General features: G+C 35.8%; 1 protein-coding gene across 2 annotated transcripts; it reads left to right on the top strand.

The window, feature by feature from the left end:
* The first annotated feature begins 4131 nt into the window (after positions 1-4131).
* LOC149076409 (uncharacterized) lies at positions 4132-24489 on the top strand. 2 transcript variants are annotated; one of them, XM_089243962.1, is made up of 12 exons: positions 4132-4362; positions 7175-7283; positions 8674-8855; positions 8965-9234; positions 11017-11208; positions 14163-14327; positions 14792-14946; positions 15329-15479; positions 17113-17282; positions 18448-18523; positions 20698-20783; positions 22903-24489. In XM_089243962.1, exons 2-12 carry the CDS (start codon positions 7178-7180, stop codon positions 23162-23164), a joined length of 1815 nt encoding a protein of 604 aa, XP_089100088.1. In that variant the 5' UTR covers positions 4132-4362; positions 7175-7177; the 3' UTR covers positions 23165-24489. The 2 variants fall into 2 exon arrangements, with proteins under 2 accessions (XP_089100088.1, XP_089100089.1); XM_089243963.1 differs by having other exon boundaries at positions 4177-4362; positions 7115-7283; positions 22903-23551.
* The last annotated feature ends 139 nt before the right edge of the window (positions 24490-24628 follow it).

Below are 24628 nucleotides of genomic sequence, written 5' to 3'. Positions count from 1 at the left end.
CCGTTAGATTTTGGTCTTGAGCAAACCAGAGGTGCCCTTAGAGGATGTGTGATCAGTGATCCTTAATTTTCGTCAATTCTGGAATTATTTCTTTCATTAGTTCTAAACTTTCAATAATTCTGGAATTATTTCTTTCATTAGTTCTAAACTTTCAATAATTCTGGAATTATTTCTTTCATTGGTTCTGCATTTTCATCAATTTTCTAGTATTTTTTTTCTTCCATTAATTCTGAATTTCTATCAACTCTGGAATAATTTCTCTCATTAACTCTGGGGTTCCATTGATGCTGGAAATATTTCCTCCAATTATTTTTAATTCGTCAATTTTAAAATTTCCATTAGTTTCGGCAATTTTTTCTTTTGTTGCTTTAAAATATTCCGATACCTTCTCTCAGCGCTGAATTTTCATCAATTTTTTCCGTTCATTTGATTGTGTGTTTAAAATTCTTTGTACGAATATTTCTCAGCATTCCTGTATATTCTAAAATAATGGATGCCGATTCCCCCAAATATATAAAAATCGGGGAAAGGGAGGGGGTCCTAAACACTTTTGATGCCCCGAAATTGTTGACACACCAGGTCCTGCTATTATTTTTGCACCGTGCCCCGCGTGGGGAAATTGCGGCCATGAGGCAAATATAAATTTCGAAGCTAACTTTTCACTGCTCAAAATAATATAACGTTACGTAATAATTTCATACATAACCTCAATTGTAATGTAATAATTAAAGCGTGTATAAATAGATTCTAAAATATACGATGGCATTTGTGCTTGTTTTACAATTCGTCACAGTATTCAATTCTACAAACACCATTCAAACCATTCGGGAGAATGTTTTTTTTGGAACCATTCTTTGGTTCTAATGGGATGCTAATGAAAAGATTTGCTATATTAAGTGATGTGATTAAAGAGGTCCCTTTGTCCAATATCTGGCAGATATACAGACCGATTCTGGGTACTAGTGAAGCTTCCTAGCGGACACTAGTTTAATTAATAAATAGAATTTCTAATCAAGGAAACAGATATTTTCTGGATTTTATGCCTAGGAGTACTCGGAAAGAAGTCATCTGGCCTCCACCGGGACTCGAACCGAGGCTCTTTTCATTCCGGGCAATCACGTTGCTATCTAAGCCAGGGTTTTCCAACTGGTGCTCCGCGGAATCAAAAGTGACGGAACCCCCAAAAAACCCGGAACCCTGATAGCTTCAAAAATTTTCTTGTTACTGTTTCACCTGAAGCAATTTTTTATTTTTATTTTTGTTGAGCACGTGTACTCTAAAAAATTTCGGCAACATATTGGGATAATCTACCAGTAGAAGGCGAACAATATTAGTGCTCTCTACTTTCTTTCTGTTTTCATGAGGGTCTTCCAAAATGGAATCGCGTTTGTACGACGTTCAAGAAACCATGTCAAAACCTCGTTAAAAAATATACGAAAATCGTACACCTGAAACTTCTCTGAAAATGTCGTTCCCCCCATAGACCTCGAAGAAAATATCACAAAAATTCAGTGATTTTAATTGCATTTTGTTTGTTATATAATTACTACTCTTGAGGAAAACTTACCCTCAACATTAAAATTTTCAAAATAATATTATAAATTACATAAATACCTGTAATTCGCATCACATATCATAGTTGTTTAAATACCCACCGTCGCCACAGTGGTGGTCGGCTGAAGTTGGTTTCCTGTGGTTCCCAACTTCGAGGCGCAAATGCGAGCCGATCATTAAAAAGTCTCGCCGCAGAGAGCAACAGGCCTGCAACGATAAGTTATTCAATCATTACACTTCACTCGTAGTTAGAAAAACTGGTGGCAGATGGCAACACTACACGTAACAAGTGTTACACACAAACAAATTTCACGTCAGGTTTCACTACACGTACATTCCAACATGTACCGATTCGTTAGAAGTTCCGCAGAGGAATATCTACGAGGTGCATGCGTGGTTTAATAGTAGTAGTTGTTTAAATATTAAGAATTATATTATTCTCCTGAAGATTTGAAAGAAAAAACGTAATTTTTCACTTTTTTAAAAAAGCATTTTTTGTTCTGTTCGTGCATCGTGTCCAGCTTTTTAAAAGTTGTCTAAAAGAAACGAACCTAAATACTTCATCAGTGTTTCTCAAACCATGCGTCGTGGCTCTCGGGGGGCACCGCCAACACCCCCCTTCACCTTTGTGAAGGGCTTCGCGGCAAGCTGTCGACATTACTGATTGACCGTTTAATGCTTTCAAGGGATTTTTTTCAAACTATTCTGGGCGGAGCTGTAACTAAGGAGGAACCTGGGGGGGGGGGGGGTTTCCAACTAGGAGGTCTTGAGATGTGAACGCCGGACCAGAGGGGGAGCAAATTTTACGCTTAAACATCTCTTTCAACATTAAAAGGGGGTGCCCCAGCTGACTAAGAATCCAGTCGCGGCCCTGATACGGTATCCGGGCCGGTCTGTCAACAATCAGTCAATTAGTCGATCATTAAAGTTTAGTGCTTTTGGGGTGACAATATGCAATGAACAACTATTATAGCCACACATTTTCGTAATCCACAATTACATCTATTCAAGTATAGACGTTATCATTTTCCAAACATTCGGAGTTCCAGTTGAAGTGAGAACGTAGAGTAATTGAAGTTTTTCAGAGGAGGGACAGTAAAGTTTGAGAAATGAGTGGCAAAAAAAAACAAGTAGAATAGGAAGAGGACGGCAAAATTCGAGTAAACCTGAATAAATCCGCCTCCGCCTAGACAGTAAGGATGAGTGAGTGAGGGACCTAGAAAGTTTGCAAGCACGTGGATGAGCAAAAGACTGACTTAAAGTATGTGCAAGCATGTGAAAGACCGAAAGAGTGACCTTGAGAGCGAAGAATCAGATTAGTGAGTAACCTAGAGCGTGTGCAAACATGTGAATGACAAAAACAGTGATCTAGAGCACATGCACCCATGTGAATGACTAGTAGAATGACCTACTAGAGACTGTGTAAGCGTGTAAATGATCAAAAGAGTGACCTATAAAGCAAGGTACCATATCAGTGAGCGACCAAAAGAGTGACCTAGACAATGTAAAAGCATGTGAATGACCAAAAGAGTAACCTAGAGAGTGTAAAAGCATGTGAATGACCAAAAGAATGGCCTAGAGAGTATAAAAGCATGTGCATGACCAAAACAGTGATCTAGAATGCGTTCAAGCATGTGGTCATGACTAAAAGAATAACCTAGTCCTAGAGCATGTTAAAACATGTAAATGATCAAAAGTGTGACCTGTAAAGCAAGGAACCATGTCAGTGAGTGACTGAAAGAGTGACCTAGAACATGTGCAAGTATGTTAATGACCAAAACAGTGTGCAAGCATGTGAGTGACGAAAACAGTGTGCAAGCATGCGAGTGACCAAGATAGTGTGTAAGCATGTGAGTGACGAAAACAGTGTGCAAGCATGCGAGTGACCAAGATAGTGTGTAAGCATGTGAGTGACGAAAACAGTGTGCAAGCATGCGAGTGACCAAGATAGTGTGTAAGCATGTGAATGACTAAAAGAGGAAATTAAAGACACGGATTACTTGCAGGGAGGGAGGTCGAGTGGGTTATAGCACAGTGTGGCGAATTCGGGAAATAGTAGTAAAAAATATTGGACTAGAATGCGAGAAGGGCGTCAAAATTGGCGTAGCCCACAGCCGGCAAAACCATAAATGCGCCTCTGCAATACTGACCCACGTCTGGTTTAGAGCGGCCTTAGAAAGGCATTTTAATTTACTGTGAATTGCAATATCCCATTATTTCCATCCCATTGCTAAACTTTTTGGCAAATCATCCCAATTTTTAGCAACTTTTAGCATTGCTAGGGGTGATTATACATCACGTGCATCGCGGGACAGGCCCCGGTATTTATGGGGGGTTTTTCTCGCTCTCCTGAATTTTTTGAAAAAAAATTTCCCGATTTCTCACTTCGTTTGTTTTTAACATCATTATTAGCGGTAATTGGCATTGTCCTGTGCTTTCCCGTATTTCGAACCTCAATTTCCCGTATGTTTTTCAAACAAGTATGGTCAGCTTAAGCAATACATGCCGTCTCCCGTATTTTTCCTCTGAGATGCCCAGTTAGTGTATCATATGGTCATCATATTTTATGGTGATAAAAAAGTTACAAAGAATACCTATCTACTTCTCATCTTTATTTTTGCCGCAAGTTTTTTTTTAAATTCAAAACAAATATACCGGAGAGCCCTGTATAATTCTTATTGTATTGTAAAACAGATATACACAACAACCCTGTTATTTGTGTGGGTTCGTGGATCTTCGTAAACTTTTCCGTTTTCGTTTCGATACAAATTTTTGCATTATAGAGTAGAATTTGCTGCCATCTGTTGCGTAAGTTTTTGTGCGTCACCAAGTGCTCGTACAGCCGGATTTTCCTAGGAGCAGGTTTCCTGTGCCGCGCGCAACGTGATTCGCCCAGCGCGACACGCCGTCCACTCACCAGAGAAAAGCAGCATGACTGTTTTCGTACAGGGCGCAATACGGCTCACTAAAGCGCTTTACGTCGGGCGTGATTGGCTGACTGCTTCTGGAGGACGTCAAATGCGTCGTGCGCCGCGCGTTTCACCGATATTCCCTTCATTTTATTGTGCTTTCTTTCCCTTCCCTTCAAACCGGAGCATGCAGACGACAGAGTAGCTGATGCCAAAGCCATACATATATAGTCCTCCGACCACGAGATGAATTTTCACTGCGTCATGTCACGTCGCGTCGGATGATTTCATTCAATTTTTTTTTGGTAAAACGATTGCACATCGAGAAAAGTTCATCAGTGACTGAGCTTTCACGATTGGCATGTCCTTCTAGGATAAAATAGAATCGTTTGACGTGACATGACGTGCCGTAGCCAAATCTCATCTCATGGTAGGAGGACTATACTTTATATAGCCGCCCTGATCTGATGCGCCTCGCTACGAAAACACAAACGTTTAGCGTGATTATGTAACACGTTTCTGTTGGCGCAAAATAGTCTAATTCGGTTCACGCTGCACAACAAACATATTCCTAGGAAAACCCGGCTTATGCTTAACATTTTTTTTTGTCTGCTATCATCTATAGTAACCTTTTTTGTTTTTTTATGGAATATTTACCCCTTCTGTTCCTCTGATAAGTATAAAATGAATCAAACTTATCTCCGGAAATAAGCTTACCTTATGAAACACTCATTCATTGTAAAAGTAGCTTATCCACCAAAATAGAACCCATATACACCAATGAGGCTCGGCATTTTGGGGAGAGTGCGGGCCACTTAATTAGTTTGCAAATATGTTGCGGGCCATTTGAGTTATCTGGGAATGTGTCGCTCTGGTGATCTGAAAGTGTGCCGTGGGCCGTTTGAGTGATTTGGAAGCTGTGTCGCGGGCGATTTAAGTGATCTGGAAATGTGCAAGGTGAACTTTAGTGATCTACAAAAAATGCAACGGGCCACTAAAGTGAGCTATGAATGTGGCGCGGGCAGCTCGAATGATTTTGAATTGTGCCGCCAGCCACTTAGGTAGCCACTGCAGTGGTCATAGTGACGTACTCGCGTCGGGAGTTCCCGGGTTAACCCCACAGCTAAAGTTTGTTTTCTGTGGTTCCCAACTTCAAGGCGCGAATGTGAGCCGATCTCCCCTTTAAAAGTCTCTGCACCGAAAGCAAAAGACCTACAAACAGCACAAATGTAATTCAATCACATCACTCACTTCACTTCTGAAATATAGATGATAGCTCTGAAAAATCAAACGCAACGCTACATATGCACTCAGACTGTTAGGTACACACACACAGTTACACTTCCGGCACAGCTCACTAGGTAGTAAATCACCCATAGATGGTGATAGACCTGAGTTGTGCTTGGTTTGGAAGAAAGAAAGAAAGCTCTTGTAGTTATAGATACAGGAACAAAATTTCAGAAAATTCAAATAGCAACACTAACTTTTATGCATTACGAAATGATCGGCATGGTAAAAAAAACATGAATCACATTGAAATTGTACCTGTAGCCATATAAATGCTGGTACAGGACGCAGACAAAGAAAGACAATCTCATCAAGATCTTTGAGTGCTAACTGCTCAGTTGGACTACCTGTAGATCTAACAGTGAAGCTCACCTGAGCGGCTAAGCCCTCGGCGAGGTCTTTCTTTGTCTGTGTCCTGTGCCGCATTTGTGATACTACAGGTAGTACTACCATTCTTAGTTAGTTTTTTACTGCATCAATTATTTTGCAATGTATAAAAGTAAGTGTTGCCATTTGAATTCTCCAAAATTTTGTTTCTGTAACCGTAACCATGAGAGCTACAGTTGTGTTTTTGCTTCTCATTCTCAGATGCATATTCAAACATACACTATTTTATGACCGAGGTCCTGGGTTCGAACCACACCGTCGCTGCAGTGGTGGTAGGCTGAAGTTGGTTTTCTGTGGTTCCCAACTTCAAGGTGCGAATACAAGCCGATCTCCCCATTAAAAAGTTTCGCTATAGAGAGCAACAGGCCAACAACGGTAAAATCATCTAACATTACACTTCACTCACAGTTCAAAAAATATGTGATAGATAATAGCACTATAACAAGCATTACACAGAAACAATCTTCACGTTAGGTTCCCAACACTGACACGCACATTCCAACATGTGCCAGTTCGTTAGAAGTTCCATAGAAGAATATATGGACGAGGTATATGTAGTTTTAGTAGTAGTAGCCACGTAGGTAATCTGCAAATGTACCACGTGCATTCAGGTGATTTGGAAGTGTGCTTGGGATTGCTTAAGTGATCTGAAAATGTGCCACAGGGTCACTTTAGGGATATAGTTATTTGTCACTGGCTACATCAGATAACTCCAAGGGCCATATTTGACATGCGGGCCATGGGTTGAGCATGTAGGATATACACCATTGCTGTGCTAATCCACTTCTATTATTTAACCACACAAGCACTTTGTAAAGGGTGCTGCTCCTCTGGGAGATTTCTAACAAATTGGTTCCATGCTGAAAAGTGTTTTGTTTGTGGTTTTATGCACTATCCCTAACATATTTACGTTGTCCGAGTTATGTATGTTTCTGTAATGGTGTAATATATATACATACTTTTTTTTTTAAATTTAGCAACGAAAAAGTATATCTTAGAATGGGAACCTAAGCCTTTCTTGTTTTTCGTCATTACAGACAATGTCCAGTGATAACTGTGATCCTGCTGTGTGGATGTGGACTGATCCAATGACTCAATTTTCATCTGCTTCACTGAGTTATGTGAAAAATGTCATTAAGAATAAAGGTAATTGAGGTAGCAAGTTATATTTATACAATGATAGCTGTAAATTACAGTCACTAAACTGATGGAAAAGAAAACATAAATATATAATCTAAAGGTTGTTAGAGCCTGCGGAGGAACATTATCAGAAAAAAAAAATAAGTTGTAGTAGAGAGAAAACTATCTGTTTCGTCTGTGAAAAAATTATGTGTTTTATTTCAGATGACGTTGTGACTGCGTTGTCTGTTTTTTGTCAGTATAAGTGTGTGAACGCAACGAGGTAAACACATATTGAGGAGCTGCGAGTCAGTCATTTCCTATTTTGTGGTTATTAAAGTGTTTTTTTATTTTTAATTGAGTTCAACTTGCTGTGCTTAATATTCTTCAAAGCTTGAATCAACTAATAAGAGATCTGGTTTTGTGCATGAAAATGCAAAATTGGCTTCTGTATGCATTTAATGCTAAAGTTTTCGAAGAAAAATATTTGTTTAGTTAAGATATATTCTCTTAAGAAACCAAGTCATTTTTAACGTGGCCTCATTATCAACTATAGAATAATCAGATTACATTCATTATGAAGTAACTGTTTACAAATGAGTTTTAATGTCCAGTATAAAAATCAAAATTTAATCATAACTGCAAATTCATGTACGCTATCTCCAAAGTGAGCTGTATTTAAACAGTAAAGTCCCAAAAACAAATAAACACCTTTTTCAAAATGTTTCTTGCTTACTGCTCTGAAAATAGTGAAAAATGTGTTACTTTTTCATGTATGAAGAAAAAAAACACTGAGAATTATGACAATAATGACATCAATGGGAAATGATGAGGTAATTTAATTGAAACCAGAATGAATCAAGCAGATATTTTTCACTGCATTGTTATATGAAAAATATATGTATCTCTACAGGCCCATCATTTCGAATTTTTTTCAGGGTGGGGAGCAAAGAACTTATACTCAATATATATATATTTCGCCTTGTTTGTCCATTTCTATTGTATTTTTTAAAGCTGGGGTGGCAATCGCCTCCCCTCCCCAAATTGACAAGATTGTATCTCTATGAGCATATGAATACATACGTGTGCATGTATATTTGAATGGCATTGTGAAACGAAAATGTATATTTATTCAATAGACTCATTAAAATATAACACTCATTTATTTAGAATATTTTAAAATCAAGGTCTGGCATGTCAAATTTTTAGAGAGTATAACATTTTGAAATATTCATATATCATTACATGACATGATTCTTGGGAAATGCTAGCAAAATATAACAAGGGCAACATAATTCATAGGGCTGCGTGGAAGGGTGTCGTGTTTCTTGGGGCCCAATATGGTTATACGTGTGTTCATGTCTTTTGTTTTCTATGTGGTTTTTTTTTTTTCTAAAAAAATATTCATTTTTTCCAGAACTGGTTATATTGCATCTGTCCAAAGAATATGCAGTGGCAGGAAGTTTAATGCTTGCAGAATACGTCCTGCAGTTGTGTAGACGTTTCAATCTGTTGGAAAACGAAGGGACTACTTTTTTCAGTTACCGGGATCATCTTTTAGCTCTAGAGCTGTGCTTATCGAGACTCGAGCAGGATAAAGTAGGCATTAGTTCTTAGTTCGTTGCAAACACATTTTAATGTGAAATTGATGCTCATTTCTGGCATTTTATTTTCCTCATTTCTCTCTGCCCTTTATTTTTTTTCCAAGGTTGGAATTCTTCCAAAAGTCAAGAAAGAAGAAGTGATGAACTGTCATACTGCTTATGTTCAGCAGTGCACATCTGTTCAAGAAGGTGGCGCAGAAGAAGAAGCCATACCGGCAGTTCTTTCTTACAAGAGATTTCTCAAACACAGCAATTGCATTGATATATGGTGCCTATTAAGTTTGATACTTTCAGATGCAAAAAATGGGGAATGGCAGAAATTGAGGGAACAGAATTCGTTTTTAATACTTGGCCCTATTGAAACAGAAATTACTGTGAGTAAATATGCTTTGTATGTTCTTTTATTGCAAATATAGTAGAACCACAATTCAAATATTTTTTTATTAACCAGTCATATGGCCTTTTACTTTCTCAGTATGCTACCCGCGATGCCCCTTTTTATGAAGATGTGCGCGCTTTTTCCCTTGAAGTTTGAAACTATTAAAATATATTTTTTGATTGCATTTTTTTTATAAAAACATTAGAACTGATGTTCTTTGCTGTGTATTTAAAATAATAATAATAAAAGTTAATCAATAAAACTAATTAGTTTTATAAATAGAAATGTTGAATTTTTAATTTATTAAACGCAATGACAGCATATGGGTTGTTCATATGCAAAATGAATGCAGGAAAATATTTCTCATTAATTCATGTTTAAAATTATGTGTTGAAAAAATGACATTTAAATCATATTTTTTTCTTATATGTGTTGCTAAATATTAGAATATATACAGTGGGTCCTGCTTATAACGTTTTGTGAAAAACCGTCATGAAAAAAACTTTGTAAGCGGGAAAATGTTTTAATTTATTGTTTATTTATTAATTTAATGTTTTAATGTTAAGGAACTCTTAATGAGGATTACTTCAAGTTGAGATCACGAAAATCAGTCATAATAAGCGGGAAAACATTATAAATGGGAACGACTTATATATATTAAAAAAATACATTTGAGGAGATGCAGCCTTGCAAAGCATGGCAAAGATAACAGTAATAATTACCCCAGACCTCTCTTGAAATATAATTATTCAACTATATCTAGTGTCGAGATAATAAAGTAGAAGAATGCTTATGCAGGTGGCAGCAGCTGTATGACGAATTATTCCGACATATCCATCTGATAAAACCAAAAAATCTGCATGGTAGCATATGCTGTCGTAGGCACCACTGTTACATATGGCAGTGACTTAAATATAGTCTTAGCTAGATGACTGGTTAAACAAATGAAACTATCTGTACTGCCTACTTTGTTAAATACTGGTTCAACTGTAATAACATAACAACTTATACCTAGAAAAGAAAAGTTTGTTGTCTTTGCCACGACGACAACACTTCAATATCTGTCTGAGATGTGAAGTGAGGTGTATCTGGTCCAGTATCTCCAACAAGAATCAAATCTGGGTTCTCTTGCAGGGAGCATACATAGGATCAATCTTTGGAGGAAGTACAAAAGGCTTAGGGGAGACACTAAAATTTTCTTCCTTAGAAATTTTGAGTTACCACCCTTTAGAAAGCATTTAAATTAACAGAAATTGGTTAATATAACATATAAAGGGTATTTTCTTTCTATATTTTAATTTTTTTTTTTTACAAAAATATTTTTTTTCCCTAATTTTTGGTTGACTTGGGGGAGGGGGGGCACAAGTCCCCCGTGTAAACCTGTCTTCTTGCAATCTGCGAAAACACAAGACCTTTCCTTATCTTATAACATGCATAGTAGTAAAGACACTGCAGCCTCCGTCAATTTCAGCAAGAGCTGCCGCGGAATTGGGAGAAGACTTGGGTTTTGTTCCCAGTGGAAACAAACTTTTCTTTCCGAGGTGTGTCTTGGTATAATATCCAGGAAGAGTCTCTTTCTTAGATGTGTTGTAGGCTCAGAAGAAATATTTTTATAAGAACTTAATAGTTTTGAACAATCTTTCATTTTTAATCTGTTATGATTATCGTTTCTCATATAACATTTTGAAAATTCTAAATTGTGTATTTTTTTATTGTTGTAATTGCTACTAGGTTATTGTTTGAAGTTTTTTTTTCTTTTGTATGTGTGTTTTTCCAGAAACAAATAGTACGAGTGCTTTCTGGTAATGAAGTCTTTTTACTGAGCATGGAATCACCTTTAAACTCTAGTCTTGAAAACAGTCCCTCATCAAAAGAACACATTTCTGTAAGTTTCGAGGAACAGTTGACAAAACTTGATGACATCTCCATCAATTCTCGGGAAACATCTAGATGCAACTCTGCCACTGAAGTAAGTACTTTTTAATATTTTTATTAGTCTAATTCATAAATATTTAACAAAAGTGTATTGTAGTTGAAGCTTACATCAGTAGGGAAAATTTTCTTTAAATAATGGACTTATTATAAACTATTATTTTAACTGAGCATGGTCCATTTCCGACATACTTGCAGCGCTTTGGACGATCATCTCACAATGCTTGTAAGTGTGGTGCTACGGGCTCGCTATGGCATTACGTCTGCCAATGTCCACACACATCAGCGTTTCATTTTGGTCAGATGTCACAAAGTCAGATGACGGCATTCAAAAGAAGAATACTAAAAAGTCCGATGAACTTCTCACGCATTCAAAATTTGATTCAATTTTTAGACCGTAACCTATATTTGCTGCACGACAAGATGGGTGGACTACGGAAGAAGCAGGATGAATTTCAGCCTTCCAGACCAGTAAAGCTGATACCAGGGAGAGTCTACAACTTGCGGCCACGTAGGGGTACCGGAAATTCACGAAACTGATACGTCGTTGAACGGTGAACTTTATTGGAAAAACTATAAACACTTAACATGTTAACGTTGTGAATCAATGCACCCCATAATCCAGCTAGCCAGCCGATGTAGCTTCGGGAATGATGAAATCTCCTAATTGCCCAGGAGAATTAAGACCTAGGATGCTTATGGAACAGGAATGTGTTCCTAGAATGAGCTAAAACATCTGGGTGTCCGAACATTGGCTGACTTGGACACTTGGACCAGGACATGTGACCCAAACATGACACCGATTCGTCGTTGTACGGCCTACATGACTAGTGACATCCAACGAACGTGGACGGACCGCCACCAACGGAATTTGATTATCGAGTCTGGACGTGCCCCAAGGATGCTATAATATAAATTTAGATTTCGATTCTTAGATCATGATTTATCATAATTATTTTGTTGATTTATACTCCTGTAATTGGACTTGTTATTCTGTTATACAAATTTATATAGATATATATACATATACATATTTAATAAAATTCTGGATGCACCCATCTGTCGGGAACGCTTTGATATCTCCTTGAGATGGGAAGCGGGGTGTGTCCGGTCCTTCAATGTTCAATGTGAGATTCTTCTGTTCAGTCAACACATTGAGCTATTTGCTTATTATGACCATTGAGTTTTTATTTATATATAGAATCAGGTTTCTAATATTTGATTACCCTGAGTCTACTCCTGTTCCATGTCCTGAACCTGTTCCCCTCTACCCCCCACATCTTTACACAATAAATACCCTGTGATAACATCAGGAATTTGAAATAAGAAATTGTTTGTTCATTCAACTTCTAAAATTAAATTTTTAAAGTTCAACTTTTCTTGACCTTGTTGTTTATCTTTGGGAATCTATTTTAACTCTATTTCAATTATTGAAAGCCTTCTCTTCACATACAACATGCCAATTAACATATGAATTATTACTATATTATACACAGGGTGTTCATAAAATTAATTTGTGTCTACCCCTTAGCGGCCGCAAAAATTAACTAATGCGAATATCAAATTTGAGATATATATGTTTCCCTGTATACGTCTAAGAATGAGAAGAGAAATAAAACTGTAGCTCTTGCTGTTAGCCGCTGTGGTGGTTGAGTGGTCATAGTGACGGACTCGCGCCGCGAGGTCCCTGGTTCCAACCCCACCGTTGCCACAGTGATGGTCGGCTGAAGTTGGTTTTCTGTGGTTCCCAACTTCAAGGTGTGAATGCGAGCTGATCTCCCCTTTAAAAAGTCTCTCCACAAAGAGCAACACACCTACAAACAGTAAAAATGTAATTCAATCATAACACATCACTCACTTCACTTCTGAAATATAGATGGCGGCACTGAAAAATCAAATGAAATACTACATACTCACTCAGACTGTTAGGTACAAATAGTTACACTTCCGGCACAACTCGCTAGGTAGTAAATCGCCCATAGATGGTGATAGACCTTAGTTGTGCTCGGTTTGAAAGGAAAAAAAAAAGAGCTCTTGCTCTTATAGATACAAGAACGAAATTTCAGAAAATTCAAATAGCAACACTAACTTTTATGCATTACAAAATGATCGGCGTGGTAAAAAAAATATGAATTGCATTGAAAGGGCACCTGTAGCCATATAAACACAGACAGGACACAGAAAGACAATCTCGCCAAGAGCTTTGAGTGCTAGCTGCTTGGTTGGACTACCTGCCGATCTGACAGAGAAGCTCAACCGAGCAATTATTGCACTAAGCTCTCTGCGAAATCTTTCTTTGTTTCCATCATGTGATGGCATTTGTGATACTACAAATACCATTTCAATGCCATTCTTGGTTTTTTACTGCAGTAATCATTTTGCAATGTATAAAAGTGAGTGTTGGTATTTGAATTCTTCAAAATGTTGTTGCTGTAACTGTAAGCATGAGAGCTACAGTTGCGTTTCCTTCTCGTTCTCTGACGCATACTCAAAAGCACCTATATCTCAAATTACATTCGCAATAGTTGATTTTTGTGACTGCTAGGGACTTGTATCTCTACAATGTTATATTATGACCGTGTACATAATTTTTTGTATTGTTTATTTTTCTTCAATTCGTATTTTATGCAGTCCATAAATTTTATTAAATCATTAAATCACCTAATCTTATCTTACTTATGTGGTAGAAATGAATATAATTGCTAGAACTATAGCTTCATGTACTGGAAATTTTTTGTTACAGCATTATAATGAAAATCCCGCAAAAACTTGTGAGAATTTCAAACACTTTATTCTTGTAGGTGTAATATGTATTTATAAATGAACAAAAATATAATTTAAAAACTTCCTCAATAACAACTCAAATCAAACTTAAGAGGTATTGCTTAATTTTCAAAATTTTGTTGAATTTTACAATGGTATTTTTAAAATACCTTTTAGTTTTGATCTTTATTTGTTTTTGTAATTTTTTTTTTCTCTCTTTTTTTAAAGGAATATGCGGAAGAAGTAATATTGGCTCTTTTGAGTCTTCTAGTCAATTGTAGGAATGAACTTGCGCTGTCTAAAGCTATCATCTCACCCCTGATTGATTTAGGACATCAAGCTTTCACTGATATTAAGCATGTTTCTTTGCAAAAAGAAATGCCTATGTGCCAGGTATTCATTTATCTTTATAGTTTGACAAATTTTATTCACTCATAAATGAATCAGGTTTGTCTTGATTTGTGGCTTTCCAAAATGTCTGATTCTTTTATGTGAAAGTAAGTAACCCTTTCTGCAGCACAGTAGAAATCGCTAAACTTCCTCTAAAACGACAAATCTTTATTGATGAAATACGTTTTCTTCTGATTTTCAGCAGGTGCAAAGTAAGGGATATAGCGAAAATTGCTCCCTTGGGAAATCAACTTTACAAAATATCTGGGCTTGTCACAATGCTAAAATAAGATGTTTTTAAGGAGTCGAAATATCTTGTCAATGCTGCTTAGAGGGTTAATGGTTATCCTAATTTTTGATAAATGTTGGGCTTAACGTGAGTGAAAAAAAAAAAAAATTAACATTAAATTCATATAGTTTGTGTGTAATTGCTTAGCTGTCAAAATATATGGTTTTTTTTTTTGCAGACTGTGATATCTTATGTAACTAGAATGAGACTTGGTGGAAAGGGCTATGCTCCAGCTGCTGACTGTCCTCTGAAACAGCATATAAAAGGCCTGGAGCAATTTGTTGATTTGCTCAATAAACTCCATTCAGTTATTGAAGAAGATGCATCTACAGAGTGAGCACTCATTATAGTATATTTATTCAATAACAAAAAAATTTATTTTCTATCAAAATGCATTAATGATAGTTCATAAGTTGAAAATTCGGGGTGTAGAAAACATTTTTACTTCTTTTTCATCACTTTTGTTTTGAATATAAAAAGCCCTAACAGAAACATGTAATAGCACATAGGCTATCATTTTTTTAAAACTGATGTCATTATGTTTCAATTAATCTATTTTTTACTTGATTTTTTGTCAAATACAGTTGCAGTAAACTGAACAATTAGACTTTTCGTTATCGAATCGAGATGGAAAGAAATCTCCAATTCCCATTAAGAAATCTCTAAACCCATTTTAATCATCAAATCAACCAATCATAATTTTTATTTGAAACAGGTCAGCTGTCAAACGGGCTATCAACATCTTGAAAAATAAGTTGATCCGATGTAGCAGTGACAAATTGAGGAAGAGCAGTATTGAGGAGGTTGCTTTAAGACTGACAGAAGATGTTCTACAGATCATTAAGATGAACTGCAAAGTCATTACTGTAAGTTAAAAATTGTTATACAACATGAATTTAAAATAATAAATATTAAATTGATAAAAATTCTTGAAACAGTAGTTTCCTCTTTTTTCATCTGCATTGCATCAGAAAATTTTCATGCTGTTTTTGTTCTTCCACTAACTTTGAGTAATTCATTTTTAATAACAGAGAAATGTATTACAGCCTTAAATTTATCTCATGATTTGATTGATGGAAAATTATATTCAAATTAAACTATTTCTTAGGGTCAAAATTTAGTACATTCTATTAATTCCAAATTAAATTACTTAAAATTTATCTGAAATTACTGTATTCCCCTGCGTTAACCAGCATGCTGGGAAATATAGGGGACTAGCATGCCAGGAATATTCATACTTTCTGGTATGCCGGGAAATTTTAGTCACATATTCAGGAAATTTCTTAAATATATAAAAAGAATGATAGTTTATACTACCATCAGAAGACTCTAAGAATCCATTGAATTAGCTAATTTGAACCTTGTCTGATCTCTGTATTTTAGGACCTTTGCATTTTATTTGAATTATGTTTGAAATACTTCGAATTGGAAAATCGTGTTCTTACATGTCCAATATGTGGTTCAGATAACTGGATATTTGTTTTTGCTACTATAAATTTTGGTTTATTGTAAATGTTGGATATTAATTCATTTTTTTATTCGTTCTTGTGGATTAAATGAGCTAGATAGAAAAATTAGCAGACTGTGGTGTGAACTATGTTCTTTAATCATGTGCTTAAGATTTGAATAAACAGAGAAAGATATTAAATTTCACTGCAAAACATGATATTGTAATGCAGAAGTAATGAACATGCGAAGAAAAAACTTGCAAAATACATTATCCACATTTTGTATCAGGCTTGTGACAATTAGATTAAAGCAATTAGTAAATGCTTAATTTTTACTATTGTTGTCAAATTCCTAAACAAAACACGTTTGCTACAATGAAAACTAAAATAGTATTCTGATTCGAAATTAACTTAGTATTTAATATTGATTGATATTGGTCTTTTAAATGCATTACGTGATCATTATTGGACCACTTTTCCCATCATGCCAGGAATGAACCCGACAAAATCAAGAAAGCTGATGTCCCCCAGTTTTTATGGTATGTTTTGGAATGTGATATTTATTTATGGGTTGAATAAACTTTGTAATAATATTACAAAGTTATTACTACTAAATACACTTAATGGTGTTTAGTATCAGCCCCAAAGCAGAATGTTCTCAAAAACCCCTATTCCGACTGGAAATGTTCTGCAGTAAAAATTCCCTCACTCATAGTTGGAAAAATGTATGGCAGATGGAAGCATAACGCAGTAACAAACTTCATGTTAGGTTCACATGTGCACGCACATTCCAACATGTACCAATTCACTAGAAATTCCGCCGAGAAATATGGATAAAGTGTATTTGTGGTTTAGTAGTTGTAAAAATTCCCATAATAGTGTTACTTCCCTTGAAATTCTTCCAGACTGTTCTGCAATGTACATCATAGATTTTGGTATATTCTATTTTGGGGAGTATCAGTATACAGTGATTGTGCGTGACCCATCCTGTTTTACAAACAACTAAAATGCAAGATGTCCCAGAAATCCTGTATTTTTCCTATACTTTCAGGAAGAAAAGTCATCACAGATTGGACGTAAAGCTTTCATAGCTTTGGAGCACTTAGTGAACCACAGAAATCTGACAAATTACTACAGCTTTAAGGATAGTGAAGAAATCATTGAACAGGAGAACAAAAATAAAACTCCACTCAATCTACCTCCCTTACTTGGGTATTTCAGGTAAGAGTTTATAGGTCTGAAGTTTTCACATGCTTTAAAGTTGCTTTGCCTCTATTTTTTTTAATGGATTGCATACACTTAAATTTTACCTCTAATAAGAAAACAAGTAACAAAACTGTAAAAAGAAATATTTTTTATTTTGTTAGCTAAACGCTTGCATCATTATTTCTATAAAGAGCTTTTCTTTAAGTAACTTGTAAACACACTGAGTGCCAGTGTTGCGTTTAAGTGTATCATACTTGGTGCAAGTTATAATTTTTTGAGGATGACACTCGAACCCCACCGGCACCGCAGTGGTGGTCGGCTGAAGGTGGTTTCCAACTCCAAGGCATGAATGCGAGTCGATCTCCCCGTCAAAAAGTCTCGCCACAGAGAGCAACAGGCCTACAACGTTACAAATAATCATTACACTTCACTCACAATTTGAAGTATAGATGGCAGCACTGAAATATCAAACACAACACTAGCTACACAATCAGACTGTTAGGCGCACTCACTTTGTCCCAGACTCTGCCACGAAGCTGGGCTGGAAGAGATCTCGGCAACAGGATAAGTCCGGTGGCAGAGCCCCTGGCGTTCATTCATTCATTGACGATGACACTTTTGGACCCTTTCCTTGTGAGTCATTACTGTTGAGCTGAAATAGGGCCATCAATACAATTTGTCAGCAAAATGAGGTCAACTGAGTGTCTGACCATACTCAATGACCATATCTATGCATCAACCAGCAACAGGCACTTTCTTCTATGAAAGTGATTGCATGTACCAGAATCACAATGCCAAGATACATTGATCCCAAATTTTAGAAATTGGTTTGAAAAGCAGCAGACATTACTCAGACACGGATTGGCCACCACCACCTTGACCCAATCAAGGGTCTGTAGATCTTTTTATATAATGTAAGGAATCTGAAAAGTCATTTGTTTTTCTTCAATTGATCATAAATCTTAGTAAAACAATAATAAAAATTAGACCAGAAAATAAGTGTTCAGATGTTGCATGACCTCATAAAGTAATGTCACAAGGAATATATGCTGTGATCCTGCTAAAGTCATCTAACAAAGTAGTAGAGTATGGATTTGATTTCTTTATTTTGTCATGCAGTGTATCGAGCAATAACAAACTTGTAGGCCTATAAGACATGTTGTATTTGTTTTTGCTTCAGGTCCCCAGAAGAAGACTCGACAATGAATGAGGACTCTCAAATGAGTTCAGCATCACTGAATGTTGTTCATACCAATGTAAGAGCATTAAATATTATTATGAAATCCAAAAAAAATTTCCTTCAATAAACTAAACAACAATGAAATTGCATCTGATATGAAAATATACAGTGACGAATGATTTTGATCTCCCGAACACGAATATCACATGAAAAAGTTTTATTAGCTAGTTTTTCAGATATTACACTGTTAACAATTAAAAACTGCTTTACATCGGATCATAATATGGTCCTTACCACTTTTTCACCATACAACTTTCATTGTTATATTATAACAATGTTATCCGGGAAAATGTTCAACCTTGATGCTGACTGTCTACTGTTGGGCAATTTTAAGAGATGTTCCTTATGTTATGTCCAATACAAGTGTAATGCAAAATGAGGAACGTGTCAAATTCCGATAATACAACTATTGTGCTGTAATGTGTTTACCTTTCTGTATGTTTTTATGTATATTTACTGAACTACTAGTGTACAGTTTCATCACACAATCTTCAAATTAAAAAAAAAAATTACAAAAAAAATGCAATGAATCTTTCACTTGTTCATATAAGATGACCCAGGTTTTTAAAGCAGTGAAAATTGAATAAAAACCTTGTTCTCTATACACGAATAAATACTGTATTTTGTTTTCTATACACATATGTTGTGTTTCAATAATATTGTATTGTGTTATTACGTATATGTGTATTAACTGTGTAATTTCAAAAAAAAACTAGCCTATCCAGCTTTTTTATGGCTAAATTTGTGTTCAGCACACTGAATTACATGTAAAATCACTATTTCTGTTTCAGAAGCAGAAATTTGTTGGTTGTTCAGTGTAGCAAATCATTCACCTGAATAGATTAATAGTAGATGTTATATTTGCTTCCAACATGTGCAATATAATGAAGTTTTTCTGTATTATAAATATTTGAAAAAGTTTGTGAATTAGACTATTTTCATAAAACTTGTGTTAATTTTCTTTTTTTTCAAGTTGTCTACTTCAGAGCTTCCGACAGTATCTGAAATTAATTGCAAATCATATACATTTTAAGATTTGAAATTAATAATATACAGGGCTCAGAAGCCAATCAGGATAAGATGGTAAACATTAAGAATGAGCTAAAAAGATCTTTTTATTCCATGGTCAGTATAAGTGGCTCTATCTGCGTGTTGCAACATAAAGATAGCGACTCAAATGCTTTGGCAACTGAAAATTTCAACAATGAAGAGATTCTTGCAATACAAAAGACATTTTTGAAACATTGACTTGTACTGATGGCTTTTGATTCCTTCATATGATGGTGAGGTTTATGTGTAAGTGAGAAGCGTATTTTCAAAAGGGAATATTTCCATAATTATTAAATTTACAGTAGAAGTAAAAAATCTTTTTTCTCCAGAATGGACTGTTTTACAAAAGTTGTAAATAGCCTAACACAGGTAGCATATGGTAGTGGTATAAAAATATTTAAATATTATGTTTCTTAGGGAGTTATCTACATTTAATTTTTGAAAATGTTCTGTTTTGAATAAAAATTAGTGGAAATGTTATCTTTTGATCAAAATTGAGCTGGTTTAAGTCTGAAAAATTGAAAGTTTCTACGCCACTCTCTTATTCTCTAGAAGGTTTCACTTAGCCAAAAAAGTTACCCTTGTTACTAATCTGTAGCGAGTACATAAAAAACACAATCATTCTACAGTGTTACCTCCCATTATGAACAACACTGTTAACAGACACGACCACTAACAGACACTTTCTTGAATTACATTGACGGGACTCATCATATTTTACTATATATTAACGGATACTCCTTGTTAGTGGACAGAATTTGTGGTCCCATGGGTGTCCCTTACCTAGAGTTCTATTGTAAAATGCAACTTATAAGCGCTTCTGAAAAATGTGTCATTTTGAAAGTAAAAATCTCTAATGCTAACAAGGCAGTTCATTTGTTATGTTCCCCCTTTTGAATGAACAATACAGAAGTATATATTTTCCCTATGATACAAGCGACCAACTTTACATTGTGATTTTGACCAAAAATATTCCAGTTTGAATAAACCCTGTTGCATAATCTAACAGCTCATCCCAAAGGTTTAGAAACCATTGAAAAGTGTAAATGTTCCCTTTTGGAAATAAGCTTCTCAAGTATGATAGGATTATAAATTGGAAGTACATAAGTCGTGCAAATAACATTTTTTTCTCCTTTCCAGGATGTTTCATCTGTAACATATTTCCATTCAAATGACAGCTGCTCTACACAAAAGTCATGCATTGATGCTAAGACACCTACAAAGCTGTAAGTATTCATTTGATTAATATAGATTAATCAAATTGTGTTTATTAATCATCACTGCAGTTTCTGGAAATATTTATGCACTGGCTTTTGCAAAATTTTTCTTTTTATACAGGGTGGGCAAAAAGTTCGTAGAAACTTTAAAAATGCATAAAAACCTGAAAAATAACTGAAATAAAAAAACGGTTTGCAGGGTTAGCATTGCTAGGTCACTGGAATTTTTTTAAGACAGGAAAAAAGTAACTAAAAAAACAGCCGATAGGTGGCGCTGATACGAGCAACTTTGGTGGAAATATGCAAATGAGACGTTTTTTAGAAAACTTGCGCTTCTAATCCACAATCAGTTCACCGTTATAAATTGTGTGTGTGAACAAGTATGCTGAGTGCGAAGGATAAAGCTTTGTTGGTGAAGTTGTTTTACGTGAACCAGGAATCAGCGCCCATCGCCTTGCGTAAATTCAGAGTTCAAAAGAATGTGAGGACTGGAAAAGCGCCTTTAACAGAGACAGACCTCATAAAGCTTGTTCTGCAGTTTCAGGAAACTGGAATGCTAGAGGATTGTGTAGGAGAGCTGGATGACCATATTTAAGGAAGGCGCGTTCGCCACGCGTTGCAGCCGAAATAGAAGTGTTAGCATCCAAATCAGCTGCAGGGACCAGCAGTGCTCGTGAAGCTGCCAGACGCTTCGGCTTACCATCATCCTTGGTACGTAATATTCTTCATGGAATCCTTATTCTGTACTCATACAGATTGCATTCATGCCATGAACTTTTACCAGCAGATACCATACAGAGGGAAGCATTGGCGAGGTGGGCTTTCTCCAAAATCGAACAGAATCCCACGTGGGTCTTTCATGTTGTGGACAGATGAAGCTCATTTTTCGCTTCTTGGCGACGTTAATACCCATAACTGTTGGATTTGAGCGACGTCTAATCCGTGTGAGTACACGCAGAAACCATTGCATTCCCCAAAAGTGACAGTGTGGTGTGAGTTTACAGGTTTGTTCATCATAAGACCCTTCTTTGAAACGCAGTGCCCAGTAAATGGGTGGAAAATGGCTACAGTGAATATGCAGCATTATTTACTGCTTCTGCGCAAGAATGTCATGCCATGTTTTCGTAAAAGAGATGCGCTTTCTACTGTCATGTTTATGCAAGATGGAGCAACTAGTCACACTGCTACTCCGGTCAAGGCATTCCTGATACAGACATTTAGGGAAGACAAAATCATTAGCAGGCATTGCAGGTTCCCATGGGCTCCTCGGTCTTCAGATTTGACACTGGCAGACTTCTGGTTATGGGGATATTTGAAATCCCAGGTGTATCGATTCGGTCTATCCATTCTGTCGGAACTGAAAAATACGATCCACCAAGAGGTGTCACATATACATCCAGACCGGCTGGATTTGTGACTCGCCTGCAATGTGTTATCCCCTGTGATAGTGGTCATGTGGAACAAATACTGCTGTAATAAACGATTTGGGGGCATTCTGTTTGTTATTTGCATATATTTTCTTTGACTTGTGTACATCAACGCCACTTATCGGATATTTTTTGTTTTTCCCTGTCTTAAAAAATTCCAGTGACTTAGGGATGCTATCCCACCGCTGTGGTGGTTATAGTAACGGACTCGCATCGCGAGGATCCGGGTTCGAACCCCACCAGCGCCACAGTGATGGTCGGCTGAAGTTGGTTTTCTGTGGTTTCCAACTTCAAGGCGCAAATGCGAGTCGATCTTCCCGATAGAAAGTCTCGCCCCAGAGAGCAACAGGCCTAAAACGTTACAAATATTCAATCATTACACTTCACTTACAATTTGAAGTATAGATGAAATATCCAACACAACACTAGCTACACACTCAGACTGTTAGGGGCACTCACTTTGTCACAGACTCTGCTACGTAGCTGGGCTGGAAGAGATCTTGGCTATGGGATAAGTCCGGTGACAGAGCCCCTGGCGTTCATTTATTCAGCGATGCTAACCCTGCAAACCATATTTTATTTCGGTTATTTTTCCGGTTTTTATGAGTTTTTAAAATTTTTATGGACTTTTTGCGCACCCTGTATTATAATTAATATGATGAAATCATGAGTATGAATGTTTTTCTATTGACTAAATTTAGGACTTTCAAAGGAATTTTCGAAGATAAAGTACATAATACATCAGTCAGCAGTAACCAAAGTGTAAACATAATCACAGAAAAACAAGTGACAAATAAGCTTGGTGCTAAAAGATCGATTCTTGGTGACATTTCAAATGAAAAAGCTGCAAAGAGAGCCAATACAAAGTCAACCAAAAACAAGAAAAATGCTCTGAAAGCTACAAAGCAAAAATCACAGATAAAAGGCCAAGGGCAAATCACAAAATTTTTTGTTCGAGCCTGAAACTTCCCTGTGGAAATTAATTTTAGTATGCATACACATATATATTTTCCTGTATAATTTTTGCACCTCTATTTTAGTTTATAAAATGACAATCATCTGTTGAGCAGTTATTTCTTGTTAATATAATTTATAAAATTTTTGTAATGCTTTCGAAAGTGATTTTTTTTATTATTTGATAACTGCAGCATCGAAACTTTTTATTTAATCTGCAAAGTGTTTTTGATAGCTTTAATTATTATCATTTTCTAGAAATAAATATGCAGATTAAATGTTTAATCATAGGTAATTTCTTTTTAAAAAGAAGTGTGAATTTACATGTTTCTCTGAATTACACTTTATCAGTACATGTACATCATTTTTCCATAGAAAAAAAATCTGTTTTCACTCTTATTTTACAAACAAATAGTTGTCAAAAATACTACTTAAAAATGAGTAATAGTAAATTTTGAATACAATAATATCCAGAAGTTACTGATAGGTGGGACATATAGACTATAGCCATGTAAAAATTTGCTCGAGTCTGCATACAATCTTTTTATACAAATGGGACAAAACTTTGAAAAAAACGTGTCCTTTTTTTCCAAAAATTTAGATCGCGACTGCATTTATTCTTGCGTAATGTAATGTAATTATTTTGATCTCCAATTTAATTCCATGGAAAAGGACTCTATTGCCCTAAAATATGTACAAATGAATTGTTATGTGTAGTTCGCCTTATGCTTCGAATGGTAACATTTTGGTGCATTGATAGAAATAAGCCTCTTGCATTGGAGGCAAGAAAACAACTTCCAGGCATGGGTTGGAACGAATTGAGAGTTGCAGACCGGATGCTGTGTTTGTTTAATGCTCATTATTAAGACTGGCGATAATGCTGGACTTCAGGTATGAAATGGTGACCTTCCCTGCAAAAATTACAGCTAACATTTCTAAAATCATGAAGTTTTAATTTTTAACAGTTTATACGGTAGCCTCAAAATTCAGTGCATAGTTTTGTTACGCATGGTATCCTGGTAGAATAAACAATTCCTATATTTGATTATCATTTGATAATAGATACCATAATTGCAACAGTGATGTATGCTTGAATTTGAGAGATGTGAATTTTTCACAGACAGTTGTCAAATAAGTTAAGTTATTGCTGTATTTAAAATCCAATTTGTAGATGTTTTGAAATAAGATAATCATTGATATTTTTAACTTTTCTTTTGTTAAATTTAATAATATTTATACCACTACTTGACTGTTTTTTTGCTCTTTTTATATTAATTCTGACAGTATTGAATTTTTTATTATTTTGCAGTAAAAAACAAAATAATTAATAGTCTAAGTCTTTGCTTTGGCTATCATGGATTTGTCATTGAAATGAATTTTGTATTTTCCAATGTAATGACAAAAACTTTTACCAACTAAAAATGAAATTCTCATCGCTTAATATTGATATTTCTAGTGATTTAAGCAGCAAAA

Source organism: Pholcus phalangioides, unplaced genomic scaffold (genome assembly GCF_987345545.1).
Source record: "Pholcus phalangioides strain wild (caught in Gottingen) unplaced genomic scaffold, Ppha-v1.0 ptg000015l_1, whole genome shotgun sequence".
Lineage (NCBI taxonomy): Eukaryota > Metazoa > Arthropoda > Arachnida > Araneae > Pholcidae > Pholcus > Pholcus phalangioides.
This window is presented reverse-complemented; position numbering and strand designations above follow the sequence as displayed.